Source organism: Ascaphus truei, chromosome 8 (assembly GCF_040206685.1).
Source record: "Ascaphus truei isolate aAscTru1 chromosome 8, aAscTru1.hap1, whole genome shotgun sequence".
Classification (NCBI taxonomy): Eukaryota; Metazoa; Chordata; class Amphibia; order Anura; family Ascaphidae; genus Ascaphus; species Ascaphus truei.
In genome coordinates, this window is record NC_134490.1 from 76,675,326 (window position 1) to 76,691,772 (window position 16,447).

Below are 16,447 nucleotides of genomic sequence, written 5' to 3' on the forward strand. Positions count from 1 at the left end.
GCACGCCCCCGCAACAGGAGGTATGGGGACCCCAGAGTGGGGAGCCTGGCCACACACACGTATATATATATATATATATATATATATATATATATATATATATATATATAACACATTTTCCCACGCTCCCAATCGCAGATAGAGTGCATGTGAGGGGAAATCTCTATATGTTACCAGGTGTGGTAGCAATATACCTGTCAGGCTCACAGGAACAGTTCTTACTTGCACAGCGCCTCCACCTGTGCAGGGTTCTAGGTGCAGAATAACCCCTAACACAGGACCTCATACACAGTAATCACATACACCACAGTTATAAAACACAGTTTACTGTATATGCAACATAACCATAACATATCATCAACAGTACTTCAGTGTCACCCTGTAACACTGCTTCTCATGGGTGATAACCCCACACAGTATTCCCCAAACACCTTGTACCCAAAAGTCCCAAGAGACCCCCACCCACCCCAGTGTGTGACAGCGCTGCCCACTAAATTGAGGTGAGAGTTGGTGCACTTGTTGAGAGGAAGGTACCTGCAGAGGGGCTACTTTCCTCCCAGCTCCTACTGACTCACATGGTCTGTGGACAACAATGTATCTTCTCCAGCAGGAGAAGCTGCAAGCCCTATTGGCTCCCTGGTGTCAGGTGGCCTGTCTGCCGCTAAGCATTCTGGGGGCTGTAGTCCTCCATGGCCCTCTTTCCTATTGGGGCCGCGGGCGTGATCTGTAATGGCCGTCGCCGATGCGAACTGTGCATGTGCGAACTGGGGGATGTCCCTGACTATGGAGCACTTCTGCTCACTCCCTGTAATGGCCATCGCGTCTGCGCATGCGCGAGCCTAACGCCAAATGCGGACAAAATAAAGATGGCGGCGTCCTGCCACTGATAACGCCGGAAGCCCGCGGCGACGAACTCGCCCCCGCAGCATCCCCTACCGGAGCGAGTGTGAGTGAGGGAGAAAGGGGGGTACCGAGGAGCCAGAAGGGACCTGGCTACATACATATATTATATATATATATATATCATGAGAACATTACATTTTAGTTCTTTTATTTTATTTTTTATTATTGAATTTGATATGGATTGACCAGCTTCCCTGTTTGGGCCACCGTTAAGAAAAAAAAAGACTCTCTTTTGTTTCCAAATATAACTCTCCTTCCTGCACACACCCACTTGTGGGTTGTGTACTATGATGCAACTTGCAACCCTTTATATCAACAATGTAGGAACCGCTGAAAAATTACAGCTGAGTAAACAACACAGGCACATGAAAATAGTCTTAACATGCCTGACCTGAATGATTTGACATGGAAGGGTTAAGTTGGGGTAATGCTGTGACCTATTTAGATGACATAGTTAACTGGAAAAGTTCATATGTTAGAAGTAAAAAAATATATATATTATTTACTTTTACAAAGTGCTTGGGGCTTTGTATCACGTATCTGAAAAGTGTATTTATAATGATGCCAGGGTTTGTAGCCCAGGACGACCTTGTACAAGGAGATATAGTATTTCTCAGTAAATTATTTTCTGAATTGGTAACATACATGCATTTCCTTTTTATTGTTGACACGGGGAGAGGGTTTCATGTCACCTCACTTGTCAAAGACATTTGTGATGAATAGTGACATAAAATAATAGTTTAAAGCAGCATTCGCCCCCACTAATCTATACGAATGTCATTCAAAGCATGATTTTGAGGCTACCATGGCAACCTTTAGACCTGTCCTCAAGGGCTACCAACAGGTCAGGTTTTCAGGATATCCCTGCTTCAGCACGAAGTTGGAGACCTGTGCTGAAGCAAGGATAACATGAAAACCTGCCCTGTTGATAGCCCTTGAGGACTGGAGTTGGCCGCCCCTGCTTAAGGCTGCAATGGGTTCTGCTGACGGCTTCATTTTAACCTTCCAGACACTTAATAATTCAAACGCTTATATCTCCTGGACGAAGCATCAGAATCAGCTGCAATCTGTGCTGCTTGTTTTCTTTACAACCAGCCCCAAATGAACACAGCCTATACACAGCGCATTCGAGCAGTTTTGTCATTCAATTAAATAGTAAACTGTAACCTAATTGCATGTATTTTATGTAACTTTAGCCTTGGAATGAAAAACACAGCCCTTTATTGTGCCTTTTTGGCCCTACTGGTGGCAAAGGGGTTAAACCATATGGAATAATTTGAAGGCAGCACTGGAATGAATATAAGATAAAGAAGCAGGAAGTATTGACACAGCAGTGAGAGATAGGCTTCCAACCCCAATTTCAGCAGGAGGAGGATAGCAGCCACAGGTTGATTTTTCACACCCAATAGGTAGAAGCGAAAAATATTTGTCGAAGGTTATTCATGAGCTAGATAGGCAGGGAAGCAGTCACGTGACTTAAATGGAAACACGAAACCTGACGATGTGATCAGGCAAGTTTTACTTCTCGTATTCAATGAGTATGTGCCCTACACACTACAGCGGAGGCAGCCTGTGGAAATTCCACCACTTACAGACCTGCTGGTCCGCACCGCAATCGCTGCCGAGTTAAGGAAATTGCCGAGATTTTCAAAGATTCGCCGGCTGCAGCCCTGGGGAAATGGACAAGTTCAATAAAATCACAGCCCCAGCTGGACAGAAACTAAGGTGAGAGAGCGCTTCTGGCTGAGTTTAGTGCCATTACCAGGAATTAGAGATTCAGAAGTTTCCTGTTGGGTTATTTGGAGATAGAAATGGGGCTATAGTCTCCCGGCTGCAAAACTGGGGCAAAGTAAATTGGACTGGATTTATCAAAAGGAAAAACTCCAAAAGTTTTAATTGGATTTCTTTGATAAATATGCTGATGCTTTTTGCAGTGGTTTTGTTCTCATTCTGCAGCCTGGAGACTTTTTAGTCTTTGACTGAGCCACTGATTGAGCCACCTGTGCTGAAGCAGGGAAATCCTGAAAACCTGACCTGTTGGTGGCTTTTGAGGACTGGAATGGCCCACCCCTGCTCTAGCTTCTGGGATTACCATGGTAACCTTTAGTCTGCTCTGGGGAGAGGTTCATTGTGTAAACTCCTGGACACTTAATATTTAAAGCGTTTATATCTCCTGAATGGAGAATCAGATGTAAAAAAAAAAAAAAAAAATAAGACCCTTGTTAGAAAAGGCAGGGACATTTCAATTAAATAAAGTACAAAGTTAGGAGGTACTCTATCAGCCACCTGTCCTATGCAGCTTTAACATTTAGTGTCTAGGAGGAAGACAACATAGCCAGCAATTTACTAAGTGGCACAATAGTGACAGACTTTAAAGAGATGAGGTTCATAGCAAGAGCATCCTCTAATAAGGGAGTTTAAATACCTCTAATAAGGGAGTTTAAATAATATTCAGTCATTGTCAGGTGTTTTATATGGTTGAAGTTCATTTTCAGCCCTAATTGTTTGCAGAAAGCTGCATTCGCGATATCACCCTTTCTGCACGGCCTCTTTCAGCCGCCGTTCCTCCACGGTATTTACATTTGTTTCTTTTGTTTGTTTTTTACCTGGATAGGAATCTGGGGTTTTCGGAGCTGAAACTGACTATTTTTAGCTCGGTGACCACGTGGTTTCTGAGATTTTCTGGTAAAAGCACGTGGCCGTCCCTTCTAGGGGAAACAAAATGGCGGGTTTCAATCTCTTGCATCATGCAGGACAAAAGGAAGCTACAATGTCTGTCAGTTGTGGGTTCCTATTTGCCCGGGGAGTCAAGAACCAGGAAATATCAGCTGTACCTCTTTTTTTACTTTTAAGTGTCTCGCAGGGACCAGGGGGTCCCTGCAACTAATATTCGGCTCCGGGGACCCCGCTGGTTGCCCTGCTGTAATAAAATGAGTCTGGTAAGGAGGACTGCTACTTTTAACTTTCCAATATTCAATGAAACAGACTTGAGGCTAGATCAGGGGTGGGCAACTCCATCCCTCAAGGGCCACCAACAGGTCAGGTTTTCAGGATATCCCTGCTTCAGCACAGGTGGCTTAATCAGTGGCTCAGTCAAAGACTGATTGAACCACGTGCTGAAGCAGGGATATTCTGAATACCGGACCTGTTGTTGGCCCCTGAGGACTGGAGTTGCCCGCCCTTGGGAGAGATCGAGAAAGCTCTGTTAAATCAGGGCTCATATTGAAAAATGACCTAAAGTAGGAATGGATGTTATGTTCTCTAAGTCAGGGGTGCTCAGGATTTAATGGTGGGGGGAGGGAGGGGTCAGTTACAGAGGCCCCGTGCTTATTAAATGCCGGGGATCGAGCGGTGCCTCTGTAACTTTACTTAACGTTCCAGCGATGCGTCCCCATGGCAACCCAGCGTCATTTGACGCCGGAGCCGAGCAGGGGGTGAGAGCAGGCAGGGGGGGCACAAGGAAAAGAGTTTGCGCACCCCTGCTCTAAGTTGCAATATACACTCAAGCAGCCCAGTGCGAGCTTGCTGGGAAAAGGGGGAAAAAAGGGAGAACAAATTGTGACTGTATTGGGTGCATGTACTTTAGAAGGTGTCAGGCTGTCACATCAAATCATGATAATAATGAGAAACAAGCAGCACATCAAGAAGTGAGGTGTCAGTCTTCATCGACTATATATTTTGGAAAGTTATTTGTCTGTTCGTTATGCATTTGGACACCTCTTAAGATATCGAAACTACATTTTGCATGATGGTTCCTTAGATCAACGAGCAGCTATTTGTCGGTTTTGAATACAATTGGATGCCATTTTGAATCAAGATGGCGGACGGAACCTTTCAAAACTTCACTGATTTTTTTTTAATCCAAATTTGGCAGGATTGTAAGTACATGGACTGAATTTAGAAAATCCATGTTTTGCACATGGTCCACTTTTATATTGGATGCTCCAGAGTGGGGACTGGAAATAAATAGTATGTTTTTGCGCCTGATAACCAAAAATATAGTTTACTCAACTCCCATTAGAATAAAAATACATACATTTATTTTCATTAAACTAAAAACACGTAATTATCATAATTACATAGTAGATGAGGTTGAGAAGACATACATCCATCAAGTTCAACCCAAGTTAAATTTAGACGACAGATACTTTAACCTAAATTTGTACTTACAGTATATTGATCCAGAGGAAGGCAAACGAAACCCAGTGAAATATCATATGAGGCACAAAAAAAAAAATCTTTTCTGAATACAAATATTGGCAATCAGATTAATCCCTGGATCATCATCCTTCCCATGTTTACTTATTTGGTATATCCCTTTATACCTTTGCTTTCCAAAAGATGTCCAACTTGAAGATATCTATTGTATCTGCGATCACCATCACAGTCTCCATGGGTAATGAATTCCACACTGTAGCTGCCCTTACTGGAAGGAGCACTTTCCTTTGTTGCTGGTGAAATCTCCTTTCCTCCAACCTTAAGGGGTGGCTCCGAGTCCTTAGTACTGCTCTTGGGAGGAATAGTTCTTTTGAAAGCTCCTTGTATTGTTTCAGATATATTTGTATATAGTTATCATATCCCCTCTTACACACACCTTTTCTAACGTAAATAAATCTAATTTAGCTAGCCAGGCAGGGGGATATTTGTGCACCCCTATATTAACATCCTCATCCTCATAGGGAGAGCAGATAGAAAGAATGCCCCATTGGTGCTGACTTGAGACATTTGGCTAAGCCTCAAAGGATTAATAATATTGCAGAAAGTATATAATCGTTCTCAAGTTAATGCCCGTAAACTATTCAGGTGTAAACAATACGGCAACCAAAGGGTAACTTGCATTTTAAAATACCTATTTTTGTGTCTCTCCTGTGAAATCATCTAGATTAACCTGACCTGTACATTTATTGGTCAAAACAATGAAAAAGAGTGGGTGAGGGGGGGGGGGGGTGTCCAGACATACCAGAGATTGCCCTAGTATGATATTGAAAGGCATCTTAATAAATTCTTGAGACTGTGCCTGGTCAGCGGTCAAGAAAGTGACTGAGGGCATTCTCTGTTCCCAAACATATTTAAAAATGTGACATAATTAAGATAGCAATCCAAGCAATATCCTACATGTGTTTGTTTTTTTGGTTTGTTTGTTTTTTTAATAAATCAGTTCAGTAGCATTAGATAATACTTAATGCCTTTTTTATTTAAAAATTCAACTCCATGCCACTTTAAATGAGTTTTAATATACCCTTTGATTTCTACAGCAGTTTTAGCCCACTTCCCCAGCAGTGCAAGATATTTGTAACACTTTCCTGTTTGTGATCATTTGTTGCCAATATTCCCAGCAGTTTGAGCTACAAACTGTAACAATAGATAATGTTACCTTAGTAATGTAAGGATACATTGTAGCTGCTGAGTTACACCAGCTGAAGGATTGATTTGAAACTGAAAGGCAGCCATTTAGTGAACCCTGGGAAGCAGGATTTTGCTGATTAATCACGGGAGAAAGAATCGATCTGCAGCTTAGGTAATTAGTTCTCAATTAAGGTAATCAAAGGCGGCATATATTAAAAGAATAACAAAAATATATATATATGTAACACGGTACAGATACCTCTACATCTTTACTACCTATATCTATATATAATTTTTTTTAAACATTTTTTAAGCTGCTTGTATTCCCTCTTTAAGATCTGATGTACTATACAAGAATGGAAAATATAGATTTGTGGCTGGCAAAGTCACACGTGTGAAACAATACCAAAGAAGACAAGGGTCAATGTGCTGCACCCACAATGTGGGTTGCAATAATCTGCAGTTGAATAAATGCGCTATTACCGATGGCAAAGAGTATATATTGCATTAGCAGTTAATAAATGTAAGTTAAAGACTGGACAGTGGTTAATTCCATGTATTATAATAGTAAAACATTGTCTTTAAAATCCCATGAAGGTAAAACATGTATCTCGTGTTATTTACTATTTTTTGGCATAATTGACGCAAGACTAACACAGCGACCAGGACATGTTTCATGGAAAGGTTCACAACCTTCCTTGCATACAGTATATTCATGGACTCATACATATATAGTTAATTTCCATTTACCGATACGCTGAAATGCAGTTAAAATGTTAAACCAGTCAACGTTTTCATGAACTATATATGCCCCTTCTGTTAGTGTATCACTTTACCAGGGATACCTTTTTGTGTTGACAATACAGAATATTGCATTGTGTACAGTTTCATTTTAGTATGGGATTGTACACTCAACATATCCAGTTTGGAAACATGTTTGCTTATTTGCATGTTATTACCCAGAATCCCTGGCTGCAAGTTTGTGAACCTGCCTAAGGCTGCGTCCATGGTTACTGATTGCGTGCTGAGGCGCGCAGAGGCTGAGGGAAAGCGGGTGCTTTCCCTGGCCTTAGACCGCGCGCCGTCCGGCGGCGTGCTGGGGGGGCGGGCCAGTGACGTCACGGAACTGGTTCGCCCTCATTGGGCGAACCGCTCATGTGACCGGTCCTGCGCGCCGGCAAGCGTGAAAATGTAACATTTGCGGAAGCGTAAGCGAGCCTCTGCTAAAGCCGCTCTCATTGCGGCTGCAGGGGCTAAGTGCCGAGCGTTAGCATGGGTCAGCGCTTAAGCGCTGACCATGTCCGAGGCCTAAGACATGTGAATGTGCTCTTAAGTGTTTTTTTTTTTTTTTAAATCTTTTTATACATTTCAAAGATCCTGCGTTATGAGTAATATTGAAGGCTCATCAGAGACCAAAGGGCCTAAATGATATCCATAATAAATGTTGTTCCTCTGCCTCGCCTACGCTGCAGCTCTGTAATGTGGATTCAGCTCAAAACAACCACAAATGGATGTGGTAGATCCAATTTTAGGAATAATTTGTTATAACTCTTCTGCCTTGCACTTTATCACGTGGGTGCGTAAAATATCACTTAGGATTAAAAGAAAAGGCCGTGCAGAATAGCTCTGGGATGGTCATCAGCTGTAGGGATGCAAGAGCTACACTACAGTAATAATTACCTGTCACTGTGAGGTAGAACTCAAACTCATAATATTAACGCTTTTAACGTCACTATACCACGAAACGCGTAACATGTTTCTATGTGTGCTCTAATGTGAGAATGGAGGCACTGCTCACAAACTGATAAAGTATAATGTTCATTCCATACTGCAATTAACAACCAACAGACTGTTTCACTGGGGGGTATACTGTATGTTTCATAGCTATGATGTAATCTTGAAAGTGTGCAACATGAATTATTTTATTATGTGTGGTTTATGGCTTCTCAGCTTCGTTCACATTTATTAGAGTTGTCAAAGTTTCCCAACTGCAAAACTGGGGCAAAATCACTAAAAAAAAAAATCCAAAGCTGAAAATTATTCGGGTCAATGGGAATTTTTTTTTTTTTTTTTTTAATAAATATGCTGTATTTTGCCTAACTTTTGCAGTCAGAAGATTATGATAACTAAAACAATGAAAGGAAAAAATAGCATTTTGTTTTGACGCATTACTAGATTTTCTACTCGCATGTGCATTTTTAAGCTGTATTACGGCTCCTACGTGAAAAGAGGAAAATTGCAAAATAGGTTGAATGATGCCTTTTATTGGACCAACAGGTACATTTAACACATTGATAGCCAGAAAACTTTACCCCAGATTAAACTTTTGTGGGGGAGGGGGGGGGGGTTCTCCCAGAAGCAGAGTTGCAGAACCTGATAGATCTTATTCAATGTGAGCATCATGTAATTTGCACCCATGTCCTCCTATTGACACTCCCTAAATCCTGTGCTGACTCACCTGCAGAAAAGACCTTGCTACATAGATGTAGGATTACAATAACGCGATTTGCATAGATTTTGCCATGATACATCACCCTCCATATCTTTTTACGTAAGACCATATCAAATCAGTAGTGCAGGACCTGCTGAGGGTATCCTACCTCGATGTGGTTGCAGGTTTCAAATGTTTTGGCCAAATGAATGAACTGAATGACCCATACTTATGAGAACAATCAGAGAAAAATTAGAGCCATGAACTAAATAATTTGTCATATTGGCTGTAGCATTGGAGCTTGCTTGTCTTTTGTCGTACACGTTAGGTCACCCTCCCAGTAGACCTCCAATTGACACAAAGATATATATATATATATATATATATATATATATATATATATATATATATATATATATAATATATATATATATATATAATATATATATATATAATTATAGACAGCGCCTGTGAAAGCATACACGCAAATTGTTGCTGCAACACTGAAACTGATCTATCAAAATATACCACACCCAGCACAGATGCCTGTAAATAATCAATACAATATCTTAAATGGTATTAACTACAACGGTGGATGTAAATAAAAAATATTATAACACAAAAATATATAAAAAGTGTGCAATTAGTAAAAACAACATAAAAAGATATGATAAAAAAATTCGTAAAAAATGTATAAATTGTCTGAGTTGTGAAAAAAATTATTGTTCAAAAAAATGTCCAAATGAACAAAAAAGGGGATAAAATGTCCTGTAACCCTGAATTAGGGTAACCTTATTGGAATATTGTGGTCCGGGGCAGCTTCTTCCTTGGGGTAAACAACCTCCCAGCAGATACCTATCAGAAAAAGAGGAAAAGCGCTCGATCCATGTGTAAAATCCAATGATAAAGGTTTAATGACACGAACAAAGACAAATGCACACTCACACTTTGCCAATAAAATAAGAGCGTTGTATGGGACAAGCCCATGTACCAGACCGTGGTAAGTTCGTTCCGTCTCGCTGTGTGAACAATAAGGCTGCGGTCCCAGTCACTGCTACAGCGCACACCTCAGCGTGCGCTGTGCGTGTAAGCACCGCCCCTCAATGGGGCTGGGCCCAGTACTCACCTTCCCGCTGAAGGTGCAGCCGTGCTATACTCGCAGTTTTTTTTAACTCAATGGAATTGAGTTCAGAACTGGCGACGGAGGCGTGGCCACGCCCCTGCCGGCGGTTCACCCAATGAGGGTGAACCAGCCGCGTGAGGTCATGACCACGCCCCCGCAAAACCCCGACCACGCCCCCTCCCGTCGCAATCTCCCTCTCTCCCTAAAGACCGCAGATCGCGGGTAGCGCTGTGCACGCGCCCCCCCCCCCTGCTGGGCGCTCGTGTCACAGTGATCACTGGGACCGCAGCCTAAGTCTTCACTGCTGCTGGTGTCACCGTCTCAGCGTCTCTCCGGCACCCCGAATGAGCAGCCTGTAGTTCCTATTCAGCACGGCACGTCTTAGGAATGAGTCAGAGAACTTCGTCTCTGTTGTCTGGCTTCTGGCGTCTGAACTGCTCCACCACCGTAGTTCATTGACCACGTGACCCTAAGCGTTTCTTCCGACTCTGCGGATTCCATCATTGTGTAGGGGTGTCCTGGGTTTCCTCTCACCTCGCTGCAGGGCGCATCTTGAGGGAGCGTTCGGAGGTTCCGCAGCGGCCCAGTAGTACAAGGCGCTGCCATGTTGTTGGGCATTGCGTAATAGTCAGGCGCGACTGCCCGGAGCGGAGAGAGTTTGCGCATGCGCAGTGAAAAGCGCACGAACGGCTGGCCAATCACCAGGGGGCTCCGCAGTAAACTACAGGTCCCATGAGCCTCAGCAGCACCACCTGACACCAGGGAACGAATAGGAGTGCAGGGATCGCAGGCAGGCAGGAAAGGGAAGCGTGGGGGAGAGACCACGCTAGCCAGAAGGCACCGAAGGAGCAAGGGGAGAGGTTGTGTGTGCAGGGGGTCAGTGACCCACCTGCGTAGGCCAGATTTCCCCTCAGGCCCAGTGCAGACCCTGAGTCACCTTAAGCTTGTGGGGCCTCAGGGACGCCCTATAGAGAGAGACCCCTATTCCCTTACTGTAGTAGCAGACAGGGACACAGTGTTTTCCGGAGCTGCAGTGTGTGAACAGTGGTTTGGGCTCAAGCTGCTGGACATCACAAACTCGTGAGAGACTGCGCTGGATCGGCGGATCCTTTTTGAAGTCTGTTGCCGGCTGCAGGAGTAGCCGGAAGGTATTTAATAAGTACACCAACACCGGTACCATCAGGCGCTGATCCCGCCTTGGGGGGAGGACTCTTTGGGGACACTGGGTTGAGTGACCAAGGGGCTGCGCATATATATATATTGGACACGGTGTGGGGTGCACGCGGTGGTGGGAAAGTGACATTACTCTATAGGAGAGTGGCCGAGCCACAGATATATGTTGTTGCATGTCAGTCGCTCATATGTGTTATTATAAGTGTATTAGCATTAACCGGTATAAGATAAGGTTCTGCCATTACATATTAGTAAATGGTTATCAAGTGGAAGTGTGTTATCGTTATTCTTACCTAGGGGAATCTCACTTATTGGGGATCCTGCGTAAGTTGAGGCGCTGCCAAGACCCTAATATTACCCCAGGCTCCCAGTTAGCGGAGGCTCAGATCTCGCTGAGCCAACAGGTACATGCAGCACTAGTAGTCACTCTAGATCAGCAGGAAAGAGGGCTACAATTGCTTCATTGCATAGCCAGTTAACCAACCCCACACTGATGAGACCCATTAAGGTCGAAACGGCTGTCTGTGGGTGGGTTTTCTGGCTATGCATCTTAACCCTGGCTGTGCTTAAAGCTGTGACCATGCAGCAAGCTTGAGCCTATAGGGAACCATGTTAAAAATGGTTTTGAAGCAAAAGGTGACACTGTGTGCCCATTTGCATGTCATTTCCCAGAATCCCTTGCTGCAGTGGAAGTGCTGTGTGCTGGGTGATAATGGTGAAAGGCGGGGTTGCAGACCTGCCTAAGACATGCAGATGGGCATACAGGAATATTTCCATTTGCTATATATATATATATATGTTTGGGTTTTGAGCTGGCTAAGACTGTGTATATCTCATATCTTTTCTGGTGGTACAGCTTCTACTTGAGGAAATACAAAATCTCCATGCAGAGTCTTATTTTAACTACTGTACCTCGCTCAAGAATTAACATTTGTGTTTAGCAGTCAGCAGGCGAATCCTGTGTGTAATTAAATGTTGCTAGGCTGCAGAGACAGCGCAGGGTATAAAAGCAGTGTGTTGGAATCGGCCCAGGGGCTTACCGGGCGTAAGCTGACACCAGTAACTTTGTTTTTTTATTCTTAAATTTTTATTTCAAACAAATCAAGCTGAGAAAATGGTGTAATTATAGACCTGATGGTGTTAATGAGCACCTGTACAGTAATAACATACGCTTGTCAGCATGCAGGGTATTATGCAGGGTTGCTCTTGGTGTCTGGGATTTGATTTTGCAGACTATGATGTACAGGAACAAGTTTTGTTTGTATAGTTACAAGCCATGCAGATCAGGGCTGTGCTGTGAGCAGGGCCGCCAGCAGAAATCATGGGGCCCGGGACAAATGAAAAGAGCAGCCCCCTCCCCCCTGAATCCATAGCGCACCCCCCCCCCCCCCCGAACCCATAGCGCAACTACCACGAAAAAATATCTTTTAGCGCGCAACTTTTACTTAATTGTTTTCTTATTGTGATACAGAAAAAAACATTACAATGCAACCTGTTTATTTTTATATTTTCAACAAAAGACATGTGACTGCCTGCCTGGGTGGCTGAGTGGGTGGGTGAGTTGGTGACTGGGTGGCTGTATGACAGTAGAATGACAGTTGGGTGAATGACGGTGTGTGAATGACAGTGCGTGGGTGAGTGGTTGAATGAATGACAGTGGGTGGGTGACAGTGACTGGATGGGTGGGAGAGAGTGACTGGGTGACAGTGACTGTGTGGATGGGAGACAGTGACTGGGTGGGAGACAGTGACTGGGTGGGAGAGTGACTGGGTGACAGTGACTAGGTGGGAGAGAGTGATTGGATGGGTGGGAGAGAGTGACTGGGTGACAGTGACTGGGTGGGAGAGAGTGACTGGATGGGTGGGAGAGAGTGACTAGGTGACAGTGACTGGGTGGGAGAGAGTGGATGGATGGGTGGGAGAGAGTGACTGGGTGACAGTGACTAGGTGGGTGACAGTGACTGGGTGGGTGACAGTGACTGGGTGGGGTGACTTACCTTGCCGCCGGACGCTTCCCCCTCCTGCCCCCGATATCCCCGCGGCAGCTGCCTCGGACGGTAGGTGGGCTTGGGGGAGGAAGCGTGGGAAATGGACTCGGGGGGGGCGCACAGGCAGCTGGCCGTGATGGGGGGGGGAAAGCAGGCCGCAGGAGGAGCAGGTACCTCCCCTTCCGTCCCACGTTGGGAGTGGGGGGAGTGGGCCGCAGAAGAGGAGCTGGTACTTCCTCCATCCCACGTTGGGAGCAGGGAGGGAGCGGGCCCTACTTGCCCTGCGCATGCGCGCCGGGACCACGGGGGAATCGCCGCCATTTTTTTTAACCCGTGCCCTTTGTCCCCCCCTGTTGGCGGCCCTGGCTGCTAGACAGACATTGACCTTAGAGCGGCATCCAAGAGGCCATTTCTCCATCTATGGGGGTTTTTTTTGATTGAAACAGGGGGTCTCCCAGGCTGAACCACCATTAATTTAAGCTCCAGGGACCCCTTGCTTCCCGAGATACTTATGTAGGGGGTGCCGGTAGCCTCTCCGGCTCGCTAACTGAGTTCATGTAATGGATTTTCAAAGCTCCCGCATCCTATGGGCCAATAGGAAGCCGTGACGCCATCCGGTTTGGCTTCCTATTGGCCCAACTGATGCGGGTGCTTTAAACTTTGTCAAGATACCGGCACCCCCTTGGGAAGTAAGTATCTCAGGAAGCAGGGGCTCCCCAGGGCTGAAATTAATGGGATTGTGCACCGGAGATTCCCTGCTTCAAACTTATGGGAGAGAAAGAAAGGCCTCTTGGATTGCTCATTTAAGTTGAAAAGGAGTTAATGGGCGAGGAGAAAGGCCCAACTGCTGCGAGGAAACAGAGTTGTTTGTGGTTAAAGGTGTCCTACAGTGAAAAATATATTTTAAGACTAATTTTCTTGATCTATTATTGCACCTCAATAAATTATTTTCGTTTCATTTGGAAAAATATTACATGTTCTAATTATTTTACGATCATATAAAAATAATCATTTTAAAATATAAATAACAAGGTTGCAGGATTTTTTTTATTAAGTCCGCTCCTAACTGATCTGCATTACAGTACACAGTTTCTAGTTAAACCAAAAGGTCTGAATTTGCCAATTTAATCTTGGCAACAAATATAGAAAATGGTAACCTTTTTATTTCCGCCACATGTAACTCTCTATAACAATATAATACAATGTATTGCCTATTTCTATTACAAATATGTTTAGTTAAAATGTAACTGTACTTTGGTCAGTCGTCTTAACATAGTTTTTTTTTTTTTTGTCAAATTAATTTATTAATGGGCAGGGGAATAATAAGCAATTGTGATTTGACGAATCCTTAAAAAATAACCTGCAAGAGCCAAGCTTTCTTATCCAAAGACATAAAGCATGGAAAAATGGGTTTGCAATACGCGTGCACTCATGTCTGGATGATATATTAGAATGGCCCATTCGGTGGAATGCACTGTAAGGTATAGTCTCAGACAGCATCTTATGGGAGAGGACCCAGTTACTATTGGCCAATACTGCGTGTCACTTTGTCACATTACGCAATGCTCTGCAGGTTAGTTGCAAGTTACTACCTAACAATGACTTGGGGATTCTGTTACAGGGGAAATTATTTTTGTATTTTGCTAAACTGTGAAAAGTCGGCTGGATGGCTGTGGTTGTTTTGTTTTTGTCTGGCACCGTCACACAGTACAATTGGAATTAGTAAAAATAGGAACAAAGATATTTCAGCAATATTTACAAAATAACCCTGTACATTAATGAATAAGGTATTTTCACTAACAGTGTGCAATTCATTATTGTGTATATTGTTTATGTGATGTACCTGTCTGTGCGGCTGTTTATCTACCATGGTCCAGCTCCTGTATTATGTACACTTTGTTCCAGGCCACGTTGAAAAATAGGATAAATAACAATATTAGTCACAAAACATTTGTTGAACAAAGGCCACAGTATTTAACATGAATAAAGAGCTTGTGTGGTTTTTTGTTTGTTTTTTTTATAATATGTTTTTTGTTTTCAAGCATGAAAATTGACATCAGTTCCCATAAAAACTTCAGGATGAGTATTTACATGAAAAGAAAAGAAACAAAAGATTCAGTAGTGCTTTGATTCTGCATGTATACAGTATCAACACTTAGCAGCCTCCGAGGAATTGTGTGTGATGTTTGAATATGAAACATTGACTGATATACAGGCATACAAGAGATGCGAGCCCTGGAGAAATGTACCCTGCTCTTCTTTGGAGGTGGACTTTTGGATGACCTTTACTAAAACCAATGTATAATGAGATTAAAGATGTCCTTGTTAGTCTGTCCACTAAAGCGCAGCCTTCCTTCAATGAAAGGGGCCGTGTTTATATGTTCCATGCAGTTATGCCCCATAATAGGGGGCACGTGCTATGTATATCCTATAACAGCTTTGATTAGCCGTATTTTAAGTAAGTGTCCATCTGCTTTGGCTCAGTAGAGCAGGGGGGCTCAACTCAACGCCCCCCAATCCCCCACCCCCAACTGGTCAGGTTTTCAGGATATCCCAGCTTCAGCACAGGTGGCTCAATCAGAGGCTCAAGAGTTGAGGACTGAGCCTCTGATTGAGCCACCTGTGCTGAAGCTGGGATATCCTGAAAACCTGACCTGTTGAGAGAGGGGGAGGGTTGAGGGCTGGGGTTGAGCCCCTCTGCAGTAGATGTCACAGAAATGAAGGAATCCTTTAACCTGAAGCGTCCCACAAGCAGCACTAATATGCTCTTTTGCTACCAGCATCCAAAGAAAAATTGTTTCTAAACAGGAGTTAAGACTTGTACAGTAAATCGTAGAAATCAATCATAATTCATCAGATGGAACCATGTGATTCTGCATCAAAATATGATTATATATCAATGGTTTCTAATGCAAACCACAGCAAGAAATAAGTCTGCATTGATGACATCACAATCTGATTGGCAACATTTTTAAGGTTAAACCAAGGTGAAAACTGTCCCTGCTGGAGGGCCTTGGTGGGTTATTCCAGGGTTGCGCAAAGTGGGGGCGCGAGATTTTGGGGGGGCACGGCGGTTGCAGAGGCCCCACACTCTTCCCCAAGGCATTTAAATTAAAAGCCAAGGGACCACGCGAGGCCTCTGCAACCTCAACTTACCGTGATTCAGACGGCTTCTGGACGCAGCGGGTCACGTGATGCCGCACTAAGGTAAGGGGGGGGCGCGAGCACCGGGGGAGACAAAGCAGGGGGGCGCAGCAACAAAAGTTTGCGCACCCCTGGGTTATACATTAAACTGTTATAGTGCTGATCAGGACATTATTGCACAAAAACTCCCAATGACTTCGGTTTCCATGAGGTTGTACCAATAATAACAACTTTTCACTGGATACCGTGAAAATCATGCGGATCAGATACCTATTGTCCTACAATGACATCTGCTTGGAAAGTAAATAAACGCAATGGGAGTTAAAAAAAAAAATGATCT

General features: G+C 43.9%; 1 protein-coding gene across 11 annotated transcripts in view; it reads left to right on the plus strand.

Moving 5' to 3' along the window:
- BLNK (B cell linker) overlaps positions 1-16,447 on the plus strand; it is a 183,045-nt gene that overhangs the window by 95,885 nt on the left and 70,713 nt on the right. The window contains exon 1 of one of the 11 annotated variants that reach the window (XM_075612723.1): positions 2,248-2,628. The exons of 9 other annotated variants lie outside the window; for them this stretch is intronic. In XM_075612723.1, the coding sequence (XP_075468838.1) occupies positions 2,582-2,628 (47 nt within the window). In that variant the 5' untranslated portion in view covers positions 2,248-2,581. Of the gene's footprint in view, positions 1-2,247; positions 2,629-16,447 lie in introns of those variants that run through there. One more of the 11 variants, XM_075612725.1, reaches the window with a different exon arrangement.